Consider the following 18,746-nt stretch of genomic DNA (forward strand, 5'->3'; position numbering starts at 1 on the left):
TTTTTTTTTTTTTTTTTCCCCCACATCCAGGATTAAATCAGAAACAGTGCCTCCCAGGTCCCTGCCCGGCAGGAGCAGGGCCACTGCCCTCCGTGACAGGGACACTGGGGACACAAAGGGATGGAGGGAGCAGCAGTGTGTCTTGAGGGCACCTAAGTGGGTCTCTTGGCTTGGGGGGCTGACCTGCTGTCTCTGCTTTTGTGAGGATCTGGATGTTGTTCTGGCCCTAGAGATGGGGCTTTTCAAGCACCCTGGGGATGTCCCCTGCAAGGCACAGTCAGTGTCACAGGGTCCCTTTTGGGGACAGGACCTCACTGCCTGACCTACTGCAGGGCTGGCCTCCCTCTGACCTGCTCCTGGAGCTAGAGGGTACGCGAGAAAGATATGATCCTGGGATTAACCCCAGTGGATCACAGGGCCGCTGAGGAGGCCCCTTGCTCTCAGCCTTGCCCTTCCCTTGCTGGCAGGGTAGGCTTTGTGCCTCTGCTGCTCCTGGCAGTTCTAGAGCTCTGCTGGCTTTTTGCTGATGGATTTCCTGAGCACCATCCCTGGCCCGCTGTCTGGGGGGGAATTCTCTTATTGGCATGAGGCCAAAGGAAAAACACCCCTTTCTTTGCAGAAGCATCCAGGGCTGGACTGCATTAAAATATATTTGCCCCCTAAATCCCTTCCCTGAGATCAGGGAAACATTCTCTGCTCTTCCCCCTGTCCCTGGGGTATTTTCCAGTCTGTTCCTTTCCTCCTGCTCTGTATCCTGGTCTTTCTGGGCTCTGCTGCTCCTCAAATCTCTGGGGAGCTTCCCCTGCTGGGGGACCATGGCTCTTTGGGGGTCCATAGTATCCCTGCTCAGGAGCAGGGAGATGTTTCCTCCTCCACAGCCCAGGCTACTGGGCACAGGACACTTCAAACGAGATTGGCTTTTCAGCTCCATGTGAACGGGAGCTGGAAGGAGAAGGTCTCGGTGTTTTTTCCATTGTGCCTGCCAGGTGGAGACAACTTGGACTTTTTTGAGTGTGAAGCTGTGCTTGGGCATTTCTCTGCGTGCAGGCAGAGCAAAGTGATGGAGTTGGGATTACAGCTGACCCCGGGTGCCAGAGAGCTGTGGGTGCAGGCAAGGAGCATAGAGAGGCCCCTTCTCTCGGGGTTCAGTCCTTGTCCCACACGAAGTGTAGCTGGAATGTGACAGCCAGCCTCTCCAGGGTGCAAGGATTGGGGGGCTCTGCACCACTACCCCCATCAGCAAGGCTTCTGCAGGGGAAAGAGGAGCAGCAGTTGAGCCCTGGGTCTCAACATCCATGAGATGTGGAGATGTTGGAGTGCCCGAGGCCACCAGCAGCTCAGCAACCCCCACAGAATCCTGCCATCACCATCCTGGTTGTGCTGGCTCCTGCCCTGATGCTGTGAGCAGCCTGCCCTGTGGCTTCTCCCGGTGGACCCAGGATGGGGAAGGAGACAAGGCAGATGGCTGTGGAGAAACGTCACAGTGTGGGCAGGAAGGGCTGCCTGACTTGCCACCAGCCCCCCTCGCACACTGCAGGTCGTGGGGCCGGGACTGGAGCTGCTCCAGCAGCCCCTGGCCCCGGAGGATTAGAGCATCACCACAAATGCCACAAGGCGGTCAGGTCTCAGCCAGTGCCTGCCCGCAGGAGGCTCTTCCCTGCCCTCAGCTCTCACTAGTGTGGTTTTCATTAGTGTGTTTTCTTTGTCACACTGTGCAGAGCCTCGGGTTTGAGGGCGGGAGAGGGGGGGCTGTGCTTTATAAATCCAATTAGCCTTGTTATTCAAATTACTCTGCCGAAGTCAGAGCCGGGCGCACACAAAGCCTTAACTCAAACCAGATCAGATCCGTTGGGGTGGCAAAAGCTCAAAGTGGGGAGCAGAGGTGTGCAGGAAGGGGTTAAGAGTGTGAAACCCTTTTGACTGGTGGGGTGGGGGCCTGAAAGCTTTTAACCCTTAAAGGGATGGGCCTTCATTAGTGCACAGCCCTGTGGAATGACCACCCAGGATGAGAACTGGCAGACTCAGGGCATGTGTGGAGAATGAGAAGTGAAAAAGAGATAGGGCTGGGCTCACAGAGGTCTTTCCCAGGCACTGGAGAGCAAAGAGGATCCTGCACAGCTGCACAAGGAGGAATGGAGACCTGTGGGGTGGGCTGGAGGGGGTGTCAGCCCTCCCCATTTCACCCAGGGGCCCAAAAAGAGCCAGGAGGAGAGAAGGGGCACCAGGGCTGGCCTGTCCCTGAGAAATACCAGCGTTGAACCCAGATTATGGGGAATGGGCTGCTGTGGGGATAAAAATGGGGAGATGCTGCTGAATCTTGGCGAAGTGGGGTAAGCCCTGAGTATGGGGACTTTTGGTGTGTAGGGAGTGGGGAAGGGATCAGGGACTGTATTGTGTGTGTGAGAGGGCACACATGTCCCCTGTCTGAGGATGGAGAGGGATTCATCAAAGTATGACCAGTGCCAGCATGATCTGGAGAGTAGGAGGAGATCGGTCATGGGGATATGTGTGACAGTAACATGGAGTGTTCTGGCCCCATCACAAGGAAGGGGTGAGAAATGTCTGTGGGTGAGGCTGCATCCTGCTGGGCAGCAGTGGGGCCCTGGCTCTCCTGGCTGAAATTAGGAGCCAGGTTCCAGGCACCTTCTGGAGGATGATGTCAAGAAAGTTTATAGGATAGAAAAGTGAACTCAAGTCTGAAGTAAGCTGCTACTGTAGCAGTGAACAGACAGTGATCCATCTCCATTTTCTTCAACTCACTTATCCTTAGGAAGCACATTTCTTATTGATTTGGGAAGTCACTGGCCAGATTTATGTCTCTTCTGCTGCCTTGGGCCAGGAGAGCATTTCCTGACCAAGGGATGGATAACCCTAGGATGAGGATTTTCAGCTGATGCCATGTGAAAGCCAATCATCCCTTTGCAAAAAAGAGACATCAGAAGGCTGAGTGCATGTGATGGTGATGGCAGAGTGGCTGATGTTTTCCCATAACCAGCAGCCAACTGAAGGAGTTGTTGGCTAAGGACTATCCCAGGTGGTGGGACAGAGGAGGTACAAAGGTGGAGGTACAAAGATGGAGCAGCCATTAGGATAAAGGAGCTACTTGCCCTCCAGCAGTCACCAACTACCAGTCCCCAGGAATATAATGTGTGCTGTGTTCACCAAGAGAATGTCAGCGAGGGTTTGATGTGCTGCAACACGAGATTTTTACAGTTGGTTTTCTTTTTTTTACAGGTTTTAAAGTACCTCTCTAGGAGTCTGATGATAGTCAGCTCAGTGAGAAGCAGTTTGAAAAGAGATTTCAATTTTGATTGTTGGGATGGATGAGCAGCCTCTGGTGCATGCAGAGGACTATCTGGTACCCCCTCTGTGGTGATGTGCCTCCTGAGGATGCTTTAAAGAAAGTTTTTTCTGGGGAATAACTGTAGCCCCTGAGGCAGGAGCACTGTCCAGCAGCTCAAACCTGGCCACTACTAGCCCCCAGCCTCAGCAGCCACCAGGTGGGTATGGGGATGGGGTGGGTCCACACACTGGGGTGTGATATTCCTGGGGTGCTGTGTGAAACACTGATGGAGATTCTGGCCTGTTTGAACATTCCTGGTGTTTGTTTTGGCTGCTGCTGCTGAATGAGGCATTACAGGAAACACTACGTGATTTTGCACTTTCCCCTGTTTCCTTTGGGTCTGGAAGAGGGCTCTGTCTGAGGATACAGGCATGGCCAATATCCCCCCTTCCCAAACTGGGATGGTGATGGGGAGACACCCCACAGAGCTGCCCTGATGGGTCTGTCAAGAATGGAGTTGTATGTGCTGCAAGGGTTAGAGACCAAGAGGGCTTCTCTGACCCCTCCCAAAACCTCCCAGGCTGGCAAAGCTGAGGAGAAGAGGACAAGCCCGGGGCAGAGACTCATAGGTCTTTGCCAGTGAAGTGCTGATATTCTGACAGGCACAGTGTATTTTTCCCCCAGGGCTTTGCCTTTTGGGATTTGCCACTTCTCCTGGGCTTCCTAGGATTCTACAGTCTCCTCCTGATATTCTGGGTGTTTTTCCCAGGGCTATAATGGGATATCTGTGCTCTGGAGCTGGGATGCCTCACTGCTCTGGTGGGAGCAGGAACACAGTGTCTCAGGGTTTTGTTGAATGTCAATAAAATTAAGCAATTCTAACGCACGGGTGACTCCACACCATGAGCCTCCCTCTGCATCAGTCCTCAGAGGATATGAATTGTACTGCCTCCAGCTCCTGGCAGCCTCAGCTCTGCAGCTGATGTAGGGGCAGGTTGCTGGGATTTTCCAAACTAAATGCCACAGTCGTCTGTGTCTTCCTTTTTTCAGATGCCTTTCCCCCAGAAATGGGGGTCTAGCAGTGTTTTATCCACAGCTTCAGGGTTCCAGCACCATCCCAGGCTTGTTGGTTTTGGCACTGAGTTTCCCTTTGAGACTAGGAACTGCCCAAAGGTCAAAAAGGCCCAAAAAGGCAGAAAGGCCACAGAACGAGTTATTGATATCACATTTGTCCCTGCAGGGAGCCAAGTTGTGTGCAGATCCTGAGAAAGAATCTCACAGGCCTGTGGGGGTGGACCCCCAGGCTGTATCCAGGGAATCTCCATCGCAGTGGTGCAGACAGATGCCACCACTGCCTCAGGGGGATGGATGTCTGAGCCCTCCTGTGCTAGGTGCACACCCAGGCCTGGCGAGCAGGTCCTCACTGGCCCCACGGCTGTGGTGGCAGCACTGGATTTGCAGGAGCCTCTTCCACCTGGTTTGGCTGTGCAAACCCCCGTCATCCTCAAAAAAGCCATCAGCAGCAGCTCCCTTGCAGTCCCCCTGCCAGACACAAACACCCTCCAGCTCCTCTGAACTGGCTTCCTGGGAACCCACTCCAGGTGATGGGAAGTCCCTTTTGCCACTGGTTATTCAGGGCAAGACTTTTGGGCTTCCTGAGTGTCTCTCTGGAGCCCCTGGCTGTGGGAAACCCCAGGGGAGTGTTGGGATGCAGAGAGCCAAACCTGTGCTGGTCTTGACGGTGCTGGTGGTCAAGCCTTTGACTTCCTAAAAGGAAGTAATCCCACTGTGATTCCACTGAAGTAGTTTAGGCTTTTTGCCTCTTTTTTTCCCTTTTTGGGAGGGAGTTTGTACAGGTGCCAGTTGAGGAGCATTGAATGACCCTGGCTGTGGCAAGGGGGCTGGCACTGGAAGAGAAAGATTTCAGCACCACGAATGGTGGGGCAGCCTTGTGTTGATAAGGGTCTGGCTGGGTTTTGGCCATGCCTGGGAACAGCTGAGGTGGCTGCTCCTGTGGCCGGGGAGCTCTGCTGGCTGCAGGGGGTCACGGTGGCCCCGCTGCCACCCCACAGCAGCCGCTGTGGACGTGCAGGGCTCCACAGCCCTAACCTTTAGCAACCAGACAGAATAACAATGCCGGCCTGCTGGGGCATAATGGCCGGTGTTTGCTTGAGATACAAAGGCACCGAGCTTTCACATGAGGTAATACTGATAAGTTACGCTCTCATTCAGTGCCCCGCCAGCCAGACGCAGCGGGGCCAGCAGCAGCCCCCGCCTGCCTTCACTGAGCTGCTGGGATGTGCCCACCGACCCTTTGGCCCCTGGTCCCACTGGAGCACTGCCCCCACCTCCCCTCGGTGTGCTGTCCTCACTCATCACCCGTCTCCAAAGTGGTCCCCATGGGGGCTGTTTCAATCTCATCCTGGTATGTGGAGTGGGAGATGCAGGGGTGGAGATGAGGGCTTGTGAGGTGAATCCTCAGCACACTGCATAGCCGTGTGGTTCCTTAGTTCCTGCCTTCCTGGAAAGTATCTTTTCCACCTCCCTGGGAGCATTAGAAGGGAGAACACTGCACATCCCTTGCCCCATGTGCCCTGACCCCCTCTGTCCCCTGGCCCTGCTGCCCACAAGCTCAGTAAGTGCAGGGCAGCTCCATTCCCAAGTTTCCTGATGTGACCTGTGGAACTTTGGTGTCATCCATAGTCAGTCTGAGCTCCTTTGAGAGGCTCAGTCATGCCACTGGAAGGCCTTCCACATTGAAAACTGAGGGATATGTTATGAAAGAGATTTGACCATTATGACAGGCAGAACTACTGAGGAAGAGACTTAAAAGTTTCCAAAAGACAAATCCAGGTGGCCTCAATTACATCAGTTGCAAGACACTAACCCTGCTCCTACCCTGGCTTCTCACCTCCTTCCTCCGCTGCCTCCTTCACCTGCTTCTTGTCTGCCTGTCCCTCTTTGCTGGGGTCTAGTTCTTTCTTCCTTGACTGGACAAACAAAGCCAAGCCAGACCTTGTCCCCTGCCTGGGGTGAGTTGCAGACGTTCCTCTAGGCAATGAAGGTGATGGGAACCCATCAGTCCTGATCTTGGGTGGCATGTTTCCCAACCAGAGGTATGGAGGGCTCAGGAGAAGACTGGAGAAGCTGAAGGACGGGTGGGGCAAGACCACATGTGTTGTGACACAGCAGATGATATCTAGTGGGGAGAGAGATGGTTTTTAGCTTATTTATGGTAATAAATCTGTCGCGCTCCCCTTTATCCTCCCTGAGCGTGGCTTATGCCCTCGGGCCAAGTGCCCAGATGACTCCCAGTGCCTGAGAGATGTCAAAAGGAGACATACTCAGGCTTAATGCTGGGTGCTGCTGCTGCAATCAAGACATTTCTAAGAGTGCTCAGAGGCTCCAGAGCAAACTCGAAGCTCCACTTTGCCTTTGAGCACATCCTTGTGCCCTGTGGGTCTTTCCTGCAGACAACAGCAGGGAGGCAGAGGCAGAGCACCTTGCTGCCTTCTGCTATGGACTGCAATTTGAAATATTGGGAGAGGTGACACTTGGGTTTGCAGGGGTGGCATTTCCATGTGCAGCCTCCGTTCACGCTGGGTGGGCTGTGGGAAGCAGATGGAAGTGTCCAGGGTTCCCCTTGCTGAGTCATCTCAGGGTGGCTCCAGCCCCTTGGCCAGTCACTCCTGATTAACACTGATGCCAACGAGTGCTGGGCGGGCCCTCACTGCTCACTGAAACCACAGGCAGAGGAGCCAAAGCCTTCGTAAGTGAGGAGCTCCCAGCCAAGGAGCCATGTGGTGCTCTCACCTTGGCTGAGGTGCTGCAACACGTTCCAGCCTCCAAGTCGGGAAGCAGCTACCAGTTACTGCCCGGGGGAAGATGGTGAGATAATCCTGTGCTGTGGGAAAGCAAGCCAGGGCACTGGGCTGGGCTTGCTGCTACAGGACCCCAGGAAATGAGAGTGCAGGGGAAAAATCTGCTCAGGGACCTTTCCCTTTTAGAAAGCCCATAAGATGCCATGGAGGGTCATGGAAGCAGCAGTGAGGCAATGGCTCCCTTCTGTTCAGCAGCCACAAGGATGGTGTGGATGGAAGATGAAGCCAAAGGTGACAATGAAGCAGTCCAGCCCTTCCCTGGGAGGGATTGTGTTTGAGATTCTGCTAGAGGCACCAGCTTGCTGTAATGTCTGCACGTGACCTCTTCCAAAGGGTGTGAAGAATGGGGATGCAGCAGGTCCCAGCCACTCAGAATCTTCTGTCTGCCCATGGGGCACTGGGAGGGAGACACAGATTTTCTGTAACTCTTATTTGTTTGGGCCAGTGATGAGGTAGAGCAAAAAAGGGCACAAACACAGGCCCTGCCCCATGGAGCAGACCAGATTTCCAAATCCCTGTCTGCTACCAGGAGAACAGGGCTGAGAAATGCTCTGCTGACCTGCTGGAGATCATGGCCCCTTGTGCAGCAGGGCCCCAATGGAGGCAGGAGGTGAGGGTGACAGAGGCATCCAGCCGTGGGACCATATCCTTCTCCTCACCACACCTGATATCACTGGAAGCCACGGCCCCACTGCCAGCAGCGGCACCACCAAACACCGAATCCTCCCCCTTCCTCTCCCGTCTGTGGAAGGACCAGGGCATGCTGAAGCCACTGCTGTTGGTGGCACCACCTGGTGCAGGGGGCAGCCTGGCCAAGCTCCTGGCTCAGCTTCATCCCCACTGGAGTGAAGAACAGAGACACAGCATGACTCGGCAACATGGAGAGGAGCTGCTGCTCCCACCTGGCTGGGACATGGAGGGGGACAGTGGGGCTGGAGGCCCTGGGTCCCCCCACCCCATCCCTGCTCTCCTCCATGCAACAAGGGAGCCTGAATGGATGGCATGGGTCAGCTCTGAACAGCTGGAGATGTGCCACCACTGTGCCTTCACAGAGCAGGTGCCAACCACCTTGCTTTATCAGGAGCCAGAGGGAAGCAGGGGAGCACACATTCTCTCTCTGACAGGGTGATCCCATGTGGCCATGCTACCCATGGGGCCAGCTCCAGCAGAAATGGTCTCCCTCGTCTCTCCTTGGGTCCCATGGGAGTAGCTGCTGTGTGACTGCTGGCTCTGTTCAAACAGAGGATGGCTGCTCTCTTGCTCTTGACCAGCATGGGGCAACTAGCTGCCTCCCAGCCATGCCAGGGCAGAGCTGAGTCCTCACTCTCCTCCTTGAGGTGGCCAGAGCTGCCAGGGTGGGGCTGCTGATGAGCTGGCATCAGTGCCAGCAGATCGTGGGCAGAGGCTGCTGGCTGTGCATGGTTTGTGCAAACGAGACGCTGCCTTTGCTGGTGGCATGCTGGCGCTGGGGCGGATGTGACTGTCCTTGTGCAGGCAGGTCTGTGCTTGCTGCCCTCGGTCCACAGCAAAAGCCCGGTACTTTCTCAGGGCAGCTCCCTCGACCCACCCGAGGGCTGGAGCTGGAATGGTCTGGGCTTGCCACAGCTTCATGGAGGCTCAGCAGTGCTGGCTGTGGGAATGGGTGAGGGGCCAGGTTGTGTTTGGCAGCCACAGGTGATGCTGCACCCTGAGCAGATGTGGCCTCATGGCCTCTAGAGGTGACTGCTACCAGGCAATGTGCACACTGATCTGCAGGATGTAGGATGAAGAATAAGGACCATGGGGCTGGCATCTTCATCCTAAGTGAAGGGGTAGCACGGATGCCTGCTCAGATGTTCCTGCCAAAATGAAGACTAAACTGAGCCTTTCCCCTGCCTGGTGACACCAGTTCAGGTCCCTTTGGATCCTTCCTCCATTTACTGAGGGGATTCTCCAGGCAGACAACTCAACTGGGATTGACTGGGGGTGCCATGAGGACAGTTTATTGCTCTCCAGATTTTCTACTCGTTGAAATTCTTTGGCAAACACAACCTGAGTTTGCAGGTAACAGCAGGGTGGCCAAACCACATACTCCCAGTCAGCCAGAGCCTGGGTCTGACTCTCCTATAAAGCCTTGTGAGAGGTCTGTGGTCACAGAAAGAGGAGGTGATAAAAGTGCCAGCTCTTGACTCTGGTCTCATGCTTTAATAGTCATCCATAGGCTCTGACTTACCCTGGAGGAGGTCAGGCCAGTGCTGCTCAGCACCAAGGGCTGGTCACTCCCTGGTGTGCTATTGCGTGGGTGAACAGGGGATCAGTGGTTTGCCTGCTGCCCAACTTCCAGTGCCAGGGGAGCAGGAAGAGCTCAGGGAACAGGATCCCAAGGAGTTCAGAGAACAGGATCCCAAAGAGCTCAGGGAACAGGATCCTGGAGATCTCTTCTCTGAGGTACAGTTGAAGCCACGTAGGCGTTGAAGGACGTTTCCCCATGGGGCTTTTGAGGTACAGGTGCTTGCCAAGCTGTGAGTTTCCTCAGGGACAACACCAGACTGAGATCTTGACAATATTAGATCAGCTGACCTGTGCTTTTTTCACTGACCTGGCTACAAATTTGGCTGATGCTGGAGCGCTGGCCTTATGCTGGAGCAGTCCATCCCAGGAGGTTCCGGCTGGAAGCAGGTGGCTGCCAAAACCCCTCAGGGATCCCGGTGGCTGCAAACCTGGCAGGCTGGGGACAGTCCGGGTTGGGTGGCAGCACCTCCTGCCTCCCATGTCCCCGCGATGGCCCAGCTCAGCCCGCGGTGGGCTCCCACCCTCACACGCTGTGCCTGGCCGAGAGGAGCCCAAGGCTGCCCCGTCCCCCCGGAGACCCCGGGGACCTGCGTCTAGCGCAGGGAGCGGGGCTAGGACACCCGAGCCCCCGCCTGGGACACCCGAGCCCCCGCCTGGGACACCCGAGCCCCCGCTTCGGATCCCTCTGCCCGCCCTGTCGCGGCGGGCGCGGGGCGAGCGCTTCGCGCTGAGCCCTTCTGGGCCCCGCCGCGGCCCGTAGGCGCCGCTGCCCCGGAAGCGGACGGGGCGCTGGGACATTCAAACGGAGCGGAGCGGCCGCGGCGCCGGTAAGCGGGGCGGGGGGCGAGAGCGGGGCCGGGACAGGGACCAGGACCGAGCAGGGGAGGGGGGACAGCGGAGCCCGGCCCGGCGGCGCTCAGCCCCGGCCAGCCCGGTGGCAGGGCCGCCGCAGCCGGGCCCCGCAGTTCTCTGTCCCGTCCGGCCGCGCCGGGCCCGGCAGGAGCGCGCTGGCGGCCCGGGCCGCGCTCCCGAGGGGTCGGGGGCGCCTGGCAGGAGAGGCGGCGGGCGAGGGGCTGCTCCTGGCGCCGAAGGTGCGGGGGTTCTGTGCTGCTGGAGCTGGAGCGTTGGCTAGGGAGTTGGATACCCCGGGGGGCGTGTGATGGAGGCCAGTGGTTGTGATAAATAGAGGTGCATTCATTACAGTGGTGATCCTCAGAACCAGCCGGGTGACAATAACAGGGGGGATTTCATCCTGGGCCCAGCTCAGCGAGTGTCCTCCCTCTGCGAGTCCATCCTGGCATTTCACTCGTCCTCATCACCGTGCCCAGGCAGAGCGGATATACCTGTACCCACCTCTGCCTTCCCTCGGCTCCCTTGGGAATATTTCAATTCCTGCTTGCTCGCAGAAGACTAATAATGAAACTCTAATGCGTAGGGGCTTGTGTCTTTTTCAGTGCTGCATTTGCTGACTGCTAACGTGGTTAACGTTGTAGAAATTAGAGTGAAGGCAAGCTGTGAATGTTTGTTCTTTACTGGTAAATAAAGATGACAAATTCCTGTCTCCTGGAACCAAATGATTGTTTGGAGAGTAGTCTTACTAGCTTTTATAAATGTTATCTGCTCCTGTTGCTTTGGCAACAGGAGAAGGTGATGTTAGAAGAAAGCTCGTGTAGACCTACCCGTGTGTGTTTTGTAATAGCTCGGTAGCAGGTCTGTCTATTAGAAGAGGCTAGCTATTGGCCAGCACCAATGGAAAATCTTAGGAACAAAAATCACAAACCACATAAAGAATTTTTCCTATTTGTTCAGGGATTTTTAATTTTTGCTTTGCATTGTGAAGCCTGCTCACATCCGTGCTCAATTACTTAAGTAAATCCCGGTGCAATGTGCGTTGTTTCTCCGAAAGGGCCGGAGCAGGCACGCCGAGGAGGAGCTGGCTCTGCAGCCCGTGGTCCCTGCTGGATCATGCCCCATTCCCAGGCAGGGTGTGCTTGGAGGAGGGAGACTGCCTGGGTGCTCATCCTCTGTGCAATCTCAGCGAAAGGGAAAAGAGGGCTGAGTAAGGGCAAAGGAAAATTCCAAGCATGGTGGGAGTAGGGAAACAAATATAAATTTCACTTTTGTTGATCTCTATATTCTGTCCTGCTAACATCCCTGTGCTTAGAGAAGGGAAGTAACAGGCAGTGTCCTTTATTTAATCTTAGAGTCCAGTGCCCCACGGTTCTGGGGTAGCAGAGATGACGGAGATCCCTGAAATTCTTCATGTACCAGCTGGGGTAAAATTCATCTCTTCAGCTTCAAACTTGTCCTGAAGTGAAAAAGAGGCATTTTTGTGAAAACATGCAGAAGCCAGTAGTTGCACTGGACTCCATTATCAAGAAATTCTTAAATTCTTCTTTGATTTTACATACAGCAAAAATCATTGCTATGTCCTGTCTATACCTATAATTTACCTCAAAGTAGCTGAGCATAATTTAGTAGATTGTTTTGCTCCAAAAGCTTAAAAGCTAAAGCACCTGAAAAAGGATTGAAAGATACTTGATCTGCTTAAGTTTCATACTTGTGCAGCAAAGGTGGAGATGTGATACCATCTACAGAAACTGGTGCTGGATGGAGCTGTGTCTCAGTAAGAATTAGGAGCTCTTGCAAGATAATTATTTTTTTACTTCTGTTGCACTGGGAGGGAGTTCATGGCTAAAAAGACAAGCTGAAATGGGTAGTCTTGGTGGTTTGAAGGAACTGTCCTGTACAATGGAGAAGTACTGTAGAGGGGAGGGAGGTGGCAGGCAGTGTTTGCTTTTGACAGCAAGAGTGAAGCACTTCAGTAAGGATGCAGTTATTTCTGAGGATTCCAGGCTGGATATGACAAAATTTTGCTTCTGATAACCACGAAACTGATGCTTCTGGTAGTCTGTCAGTTGCTGCTTTAATTTTCCTTAAATTTAACTTTTTGAGGGCAAGGAAGAGCAGATGAAAGCAATCCTGTGTATTTGGGGTGGGACAAAATCCTTGTTTTATGTGGTGTGTGGCCAGGTACAGTTTATGGGCTGTGGTCAGTCCTAGGTTATGGACAGGGATTTGGTGCAGGGCAGATGTTGAGTACATTGTGACACCCCTTCCCCACACTGGAGTGATTTACAAACCCAGAATTCCTTTTCTGCAAAAATTTTATGCTTTTGTATCTTTTGGTGTAATCAATTGTTTGACACTTTGTTTCAGGAAAATAAACCCTTTTTCCTCTGTGTCTGTTTATAACTCTGAAGTTTGGGCCTTTTACTGCACTATGGACCAGCTGGGGCATGTGAGAAGTCCAGCTTCTGCCCAAGGTGCCAAGGAGGGACTGAGCAAGGCGGCTGCCCCCCAGAAGAACGCGTACACCAGGCTCGTACAAAAGCACCACAGCGGCCGCTTCCAGTCCTACCTGAACCACATTGCACAGAAGATGCAGCTGGAAGAAGGCTTCTCCAATGACCCCAGCTTGGATCTGGACCTGCCTTTGAGGAGAGGCCTGGTGAAGGATAATCCAGCCAGGAATGGGATAAACATGCACAGCTATTCACCAGTCAGAACATCTCACCTGGAACAGCCCCTGCCTGGGTTTGAGAATGATAAACCCCAAAGTGCTCTGAACAGGTGTCCTCTTAAAAAAAATGCCATTGTTAGTCCAGAGGGAGACTTGGAGCTGGAGGAAGACTACTATGTGTATCAGCGAGGAGCTGGATCTGGCTTGTTAAATGTGAGTGACACCCTTGGTGGGAGAGCATCAAACAGCCTGAGACACCGGGGGGCTCTGCAGAAATCTTCTGGTTCTGATGAGAGGGAGGAAGAGGACATGTGGAGGAAGAAACATAAGAAACGAGGCAGATGTCCTACCAACACTGATCCAGCAGCTGCACACTTGTTGACTGAACAGTTTGGTGAGGATGTGCTGGCAATGAATGCCAGAAAAAACAGTCACTTGTCTCCAGGGCGAGTCCAAGGTGAGTTCACTGTAATGAATTGTTTGGTCCATTTGCTACAATTACTGTGGAATTGAAAGCAGTATGTTAGTCATGAATGAGTTAACAGGAGCCAGTTCTGCTCTGTCCAAGTTAGTCAGCCCTTGGTTACCTGTGGGTGGCTTTGTCCTGGTTTACAAGTAAGCCATGTGGTGCGTGCAAATGCCTTCATGTGGAGCCAGCTCAGTGCTGGCAGGACCTAATTCCCTGGCCTAAACCCTGTGACTGTGGCTATGCTGTTTCCAGGATCAGCTCAGGTCTAGAAGAGCCCAATTTCTGTGGTGTAGAGTCCAGCTTAATAAGACCACTGGATCTGAGCTGACTCAGGGCACAGTCATGCTTTTCTTTGCATTGCTTCTTTGAATCTGGAGTGCTGGTTTGCTTTTGGTCCAGGTAAATCCAATTCTCAGGGGCTAAGATGTCTGTATACTAGCCAATTCCTGATAGAGAGTGTTGACTCCAGGAAATTTTGCTGTTAGTAACAGAGATCACATTTTGCAGTACTAAAGTGAATGTGCCTCTTAAATGTGATGTTCAAGGCAAAAAGCCTACTTAGGGACTCTGCCAAATTTGCCCTAAACCAGGACAGGGACATAAGTAAAAATTTTATTAAAAGAACCCCAGAACACAGCATGAATAAGGAACCAAAACCAGACAGTTTAAATTTAATTTCTCAGTGTAATGGGTTAAAACTTTCTCTGAATGTTATTTATGCTGAAATACTTTGATAGCCTGATCTTATGAACTACTACTGAAGGAACTCATAAATGTCACCATGTTAAATTCTCTGTAACAAGTAGAAAGGAGATAGATTTCTCATCTGGGTAAGATCAGCCTGAGGCCTATCACAACTTTTGAATTGAAAATCAAATAACTGTTTAGCTAAATCAGTCTTAAAAACTAAATCCTAAGACTCAAGATGGACAAGTAATATACTTTTCTCTGGGTAACTTTTGAGACTGTGGCAATACATAATGTGCTAAAGTTGGTAAACTTCCATGAGTTCTTGAAAAACTGATCATAGATAGAGATTTAATGCAGATTATGGTAAAATTGGTTGATGAGCTTGATTTTTGGGAGGGCTTTTTTACACGGTTCATTGTAACACTCTTTGTAGTGCTAGCCTGTCATAATAGACTTTGCTTCCATCAGCTTTAGAAGCATAGGAAGAGCAGATGTCAGATGAAGAGTCTCAAAGGCATACAGTTTATATCCAGGAAAATTACAGGTGCCTACATGGATAAAATAAAAATAGCCTGGCTTTCAAAAGCAAACATCCCCAGTGGCCTCTTGCTTTGGTTGGAAGTGGGATTGCACAAACCCTTTAAAAATTGGTTGTTTATTTAGTGTAAACACTTAAAGCAGAACATGTTGACCCTTGTGTTTGACTTCCCAGGTGGAAAACTCACACTGTGGGAAAGATTATTGGAAAGTCATTTGCTCAGCAGTGACACCTTTCCTCTTCTTCCCCCTGCATTCCTCCCTAGCCACCCTCCTATGTAGCTGCAACTGGTTACCCTCCAGAACGCTTGCAGGGATGTGAAAACAGTTTCTTGGGGCAGAAAGAAATAGGAAAAAATAAATATGTCACTTGTTTTAGAGAAATGCCTTTTCTGCTGTTCGGGCTGAGTATATTTTAGAACTCTTGTTTAAATGAAATAAAGATTTTGCAGTAGGCAAGTACTTAGGTATAAGAACTCACACATCACAGTATCAGATTAATATTTTCTCACTTCAAAGCTTGTATTTCTCTCTAGATGCTGATACAAGTCATATTATTTTGCATAGGCAGGTGTCTGGTTTGATCAGTTTAAATCAAGGCTTGTGAAGCTGTGATGGCAAGAAGTGCTTCTGCTGTAGCAGTCAGGCGTATCATCTTTTCAGGAGTGACATTTCTTCACAAATTAGCTCTTTAGACTGTTGTAGGCTTTCCAAAAGGCTCTTTGAGCTAATCTCAAAAGCAAGCATCTCTCTTTGTACCATTTCATTTCATTGTCCTCTTCTTAAGAGCTTTTTAGCTCAAGCTTAGCCATGGTTGGGTTTGCAATGGCCCTGAAACTGACAGAACTAATAGTGAAGGCAGATACAGTGATCTGTGAAAACCCTTTGAGTTCCCTGGGGCAAGCTGTAGGCAGCAAGGGACAGGTCCCTGTTAATGTCCTTTCAGTGCTCTGGCCTTAGAGGAAAGCAGAGTAGATTATGGAGCCCCAAGCAGGTATCTCTGAGCCCTGGAGCTCAGTTCTGCTGATGTGTTCCTGTCTGGAGTTCCATACAGAAGCTGCTTTTCCTAACTACTGGAGGCTTTGCAGTTGGGAGAGACGAGTGTGAACAGAACTTCATTGTCCCTGGTGTGAAACATGACATAGTCATGAGACTGCAGGTTGGATTCCCTCTGGCATCAGCATCTTGGATTTGGGAAAGTGAAGCTGCAGACAGAGGAATCCCACAGTTGCTCCCTTCTGTGCAGTTTAAACCTCTGTGAGGAGAATCACTGTAAAACCTCCTGCTCTGAAGTTCTTCCCAAACAAAACCCAATAAACCAGAAAATAATCCTAAATTGTGATGCTTAGAGTTTTTAATACAGTTTTCCTCCTGGTATTTTCCCTTAAATCTCCAATGCTCTAGATTCTTTGGGTGTTAAAATTTGGTTAAACTTCCTTAACAGGAAATTATCAAGTCCCTTGGGTTGTTTTCTCGTTTTGATCAAAGGCTCTTAGGGTTTTTCCATTTCAATCCATAGTTAGTAATCAAAATCTTTATTCAGACTGAAGTTGCTGTTGTAAAAGGGCTTAAAACCTCCTTTTTCTTGAGGACAGAAGTGCTGACTCTTTCTGCAGCGTTGGTCACGTGCTAGGAGTTGAGATTTGCTATTTGGAATTTCAATATTTGTGATGCTTTGCTTTGTCAATAAACAGTTTAGAACAAATACTATGTTTTATTTGGAACAGCAAGATTTCAGTTACATTTTGAGGACACACACTGAGGGAGAATTGCTGTTTGATAGCACATTCCCAGGTCTGCTGGAAAGCCTAGAAATCAGACATATTCAGAAAAGGACTGTCCTCCAAACCTGGAATACGATCTCCCACCCACACTTGATTTCAGAGGATCTTGGGAGCTAGAGTACCTGGGAGTGAGGTGGCTTGGTTGATGTTGAAACTTGGGTGGGGCAGGATGCTGGTCAGGGCAGACTGCTCTGAAATAGGTTCAGATTTTTGCTGGGCTGGATATACTGTCTCAGTCTGTATCTGCAGACAGCTTCCTTAGGAAGAACAGTCAGCTTCCCTAGGTATCCTTCTGAGGCTTCTCTCACTAAAAACTTCACAGGTTTATGATGTGATGGAGGTATCTTGCCTGTTAGGGTCAGCATGCCCCCTGAGTAGAAGCAGACAACTCCTGGGTAACAACATGCCTCATCTGAAACAGTGGAAGATTTCCACAGCCCTTTCTGATTTATCATCTGTCTGACACTTGGCATTTATTTGCCCAGCCTGTGGTACTTAACCAACTTGGGTAGCTTCCATGGAGGAGTGGTGCTGGCAAGCAGGCTGGTGTTTAGCATCAGAGCTTTAAAAACAATTGTTGCTGTTGGATGGTGGTGGTGTGCTTGTGGCTGCAAACCTGATATTTAAAAGGTTCAGGATAGGTAAAGGAAATATCCTGGATTGGCTTTCCGGTGTGTTTGATGGGCACAGCCGCTCAAGAAATATCAGCCTTAATAAGATGGCAAAATCTCAGGTATTTTGTCTTCCCATGGTACACTGCAATATAATTGTGTGTTTGCCTTTGTTTCTCTGGGGGAACTTTGGAGGAAGAACCACAGCTTCCGCTTTTCCTTTCTTGTAATGCTAAATTGGGATAATGATACTTTTTAGTGGTGAGTGTTCCAATTCTTCTGTGGTGGAATTCAGTTCTGAAGAATGCTGTTATCTCCCTATCTGGCACCAGTAAACATGAGCCAGCAATCTACTAAAGGCCACAGAATCAGCTCAATAAATGGAGAATGTTGGTTGCTGTGGAAATCTTTAAAATGTAGCTAATCTTGCCAGGTTCAATGTAACGTTCCTTAGATGACGTTAATCATAGTAATAAGATACGGGAGAGAAGGGAAAACTGGATTTACTGTATGGCCCCATCTGAGAAACATATGAAAAATAGAATGCTCCTTTCTCTAATGGTTTAGCAACGTCATCACAAACATAAATTTCTCTTGCTTTTGATAGAAAAAAATGTTGCATTCCTGAATCTTGTGCAACTAATGTTTTTGGCAAACATCAGCTATAGTATGTGAGTTAATATCTGATGTATCCTCTCTTGGGGAGATGAGATCTTGCCCTTGCAGGGACTGTTTTTTTATATGTGATCTAATAACTGTCTTCTGTGTCCTTTACCAGAGCCCTGAGCACACCGTGCTGCGGCAGGAGCCCTTGCATTTGACAGCAAAGCTGTCACCTCTGTGAATGAAGGAGCTTCCTTCACCTACTACTGCTCAAGTGAAAATGTTCCTCAGTGGAAACACTTGTTGCTATTTACCTGCTACTTTTTAAAACTTTTTTTTCTACTCACTCAGCCCCCCATTGTGTAGTGCAGTTAACTATTCCTGTCAGTGTGGTGTTAGTCCTTGGAAAATAATAGGCTCTTAGAAGAGTTGATTTTTAATTCATTTAAATATTTTCTTCCATGTGACATGTCATCAATTTATTTAACAAAGTTCCTCTTGAGCTCTTCAGTGTCAGTTTCTTATGAGATAGGGGTTTTGATGTCAAAGGTGTGAGTATGGATGTTAGTGTGTGAACTTAATTAAATCACAGCACATGTGCAATGGTTTTAACCTGTTTAGTCAAACTAATTAAATGCAGCAATAAATTTAGAATTGTTAGCAACAGGTGTGTCTGGTTCTTGCAGTGTCATGTCCTGACTGTGCTGTTTAATACATCTGTCAGTCACCAGGAAGAAAATATATAAGTAGGATTGAAAAGGGTTTTTTGATGACTTGCAGAGTATTGAATAATGGGGGTAGTTACTGGCAGCCATCTGGATCACTTGGTGGACTGGGAGCAGGCAAAACAAAATCCATTTATTGGATTGCCAGCATAGAGCCATGATAGCAGTGCAAGGAACCTGGTGAGGGAAGCAACAGCTTGGAAAAAAGTTTTGAGCTCTTGGTGGATTAATCAGCTGAATGTTCTCCTCCTGTGAAATGCGGCCAAAAGGGTAATGTATGAGCATGGGAATTGGAAGATGGAGTATGGACTCTGTGCCTTTGGCAGGGAGCAGCAGCTTCTGAGGTGTTAGTGTATCCTGTAGTGATGC

At 50.5% G+C, this 18,746-nt stretch overlaps 1 protein-coding gene across 4 annotated transcripts in view; it reads left to right on the forward strand.

Annotated features, from left to right (window-relative positions):
* Positions 1-10,198: 10,198 nt before the first annotated feature.
* DIS3L2 (DIS3 like 3'-5' exoribonuclease 2) overlaps positions 10,199-18,746 on the forward strand; it is a 178,437-nt gene continuing 169,889 nt past the window's right edge. The window contains exons 1-2 of one of the 4 annotated variants that reach the window (XM_015637358.2): positions 10,199-10,262; positions 12,655-13,415. In XM_015637358.2, coding sequence (XP_015492844.1) covers positions 12,719-13,415 — 697 coding nt within the window. In that variant the 5' untranslated portion in view covers positions 10,199-10,262; positions 12,655-12,718. Of the gene's footprint in view, positions 10,263-11,682; positions 11,712-12,654; positions 13,416-18,746 lie in introns of those variants that run through there. The other 3 variants (XM_015637359.2, XM_015637357.3, XM_015637360.2) reach the window with 3 other exon arrangements.

The sequence above is a fragment of the Parus major genome, chromosome 9 (genome assembly GCF_001522545.3).
Source record: "Parus major isolate Abel chromosome 9, Parus_major1.1, whole genome shotgun sequence".
NCBI classification, from domain to species: Eukaryota; Metazoa; Chordata; class Aves; order Passeriformes; family Paridae; genus Parus; species Parus major.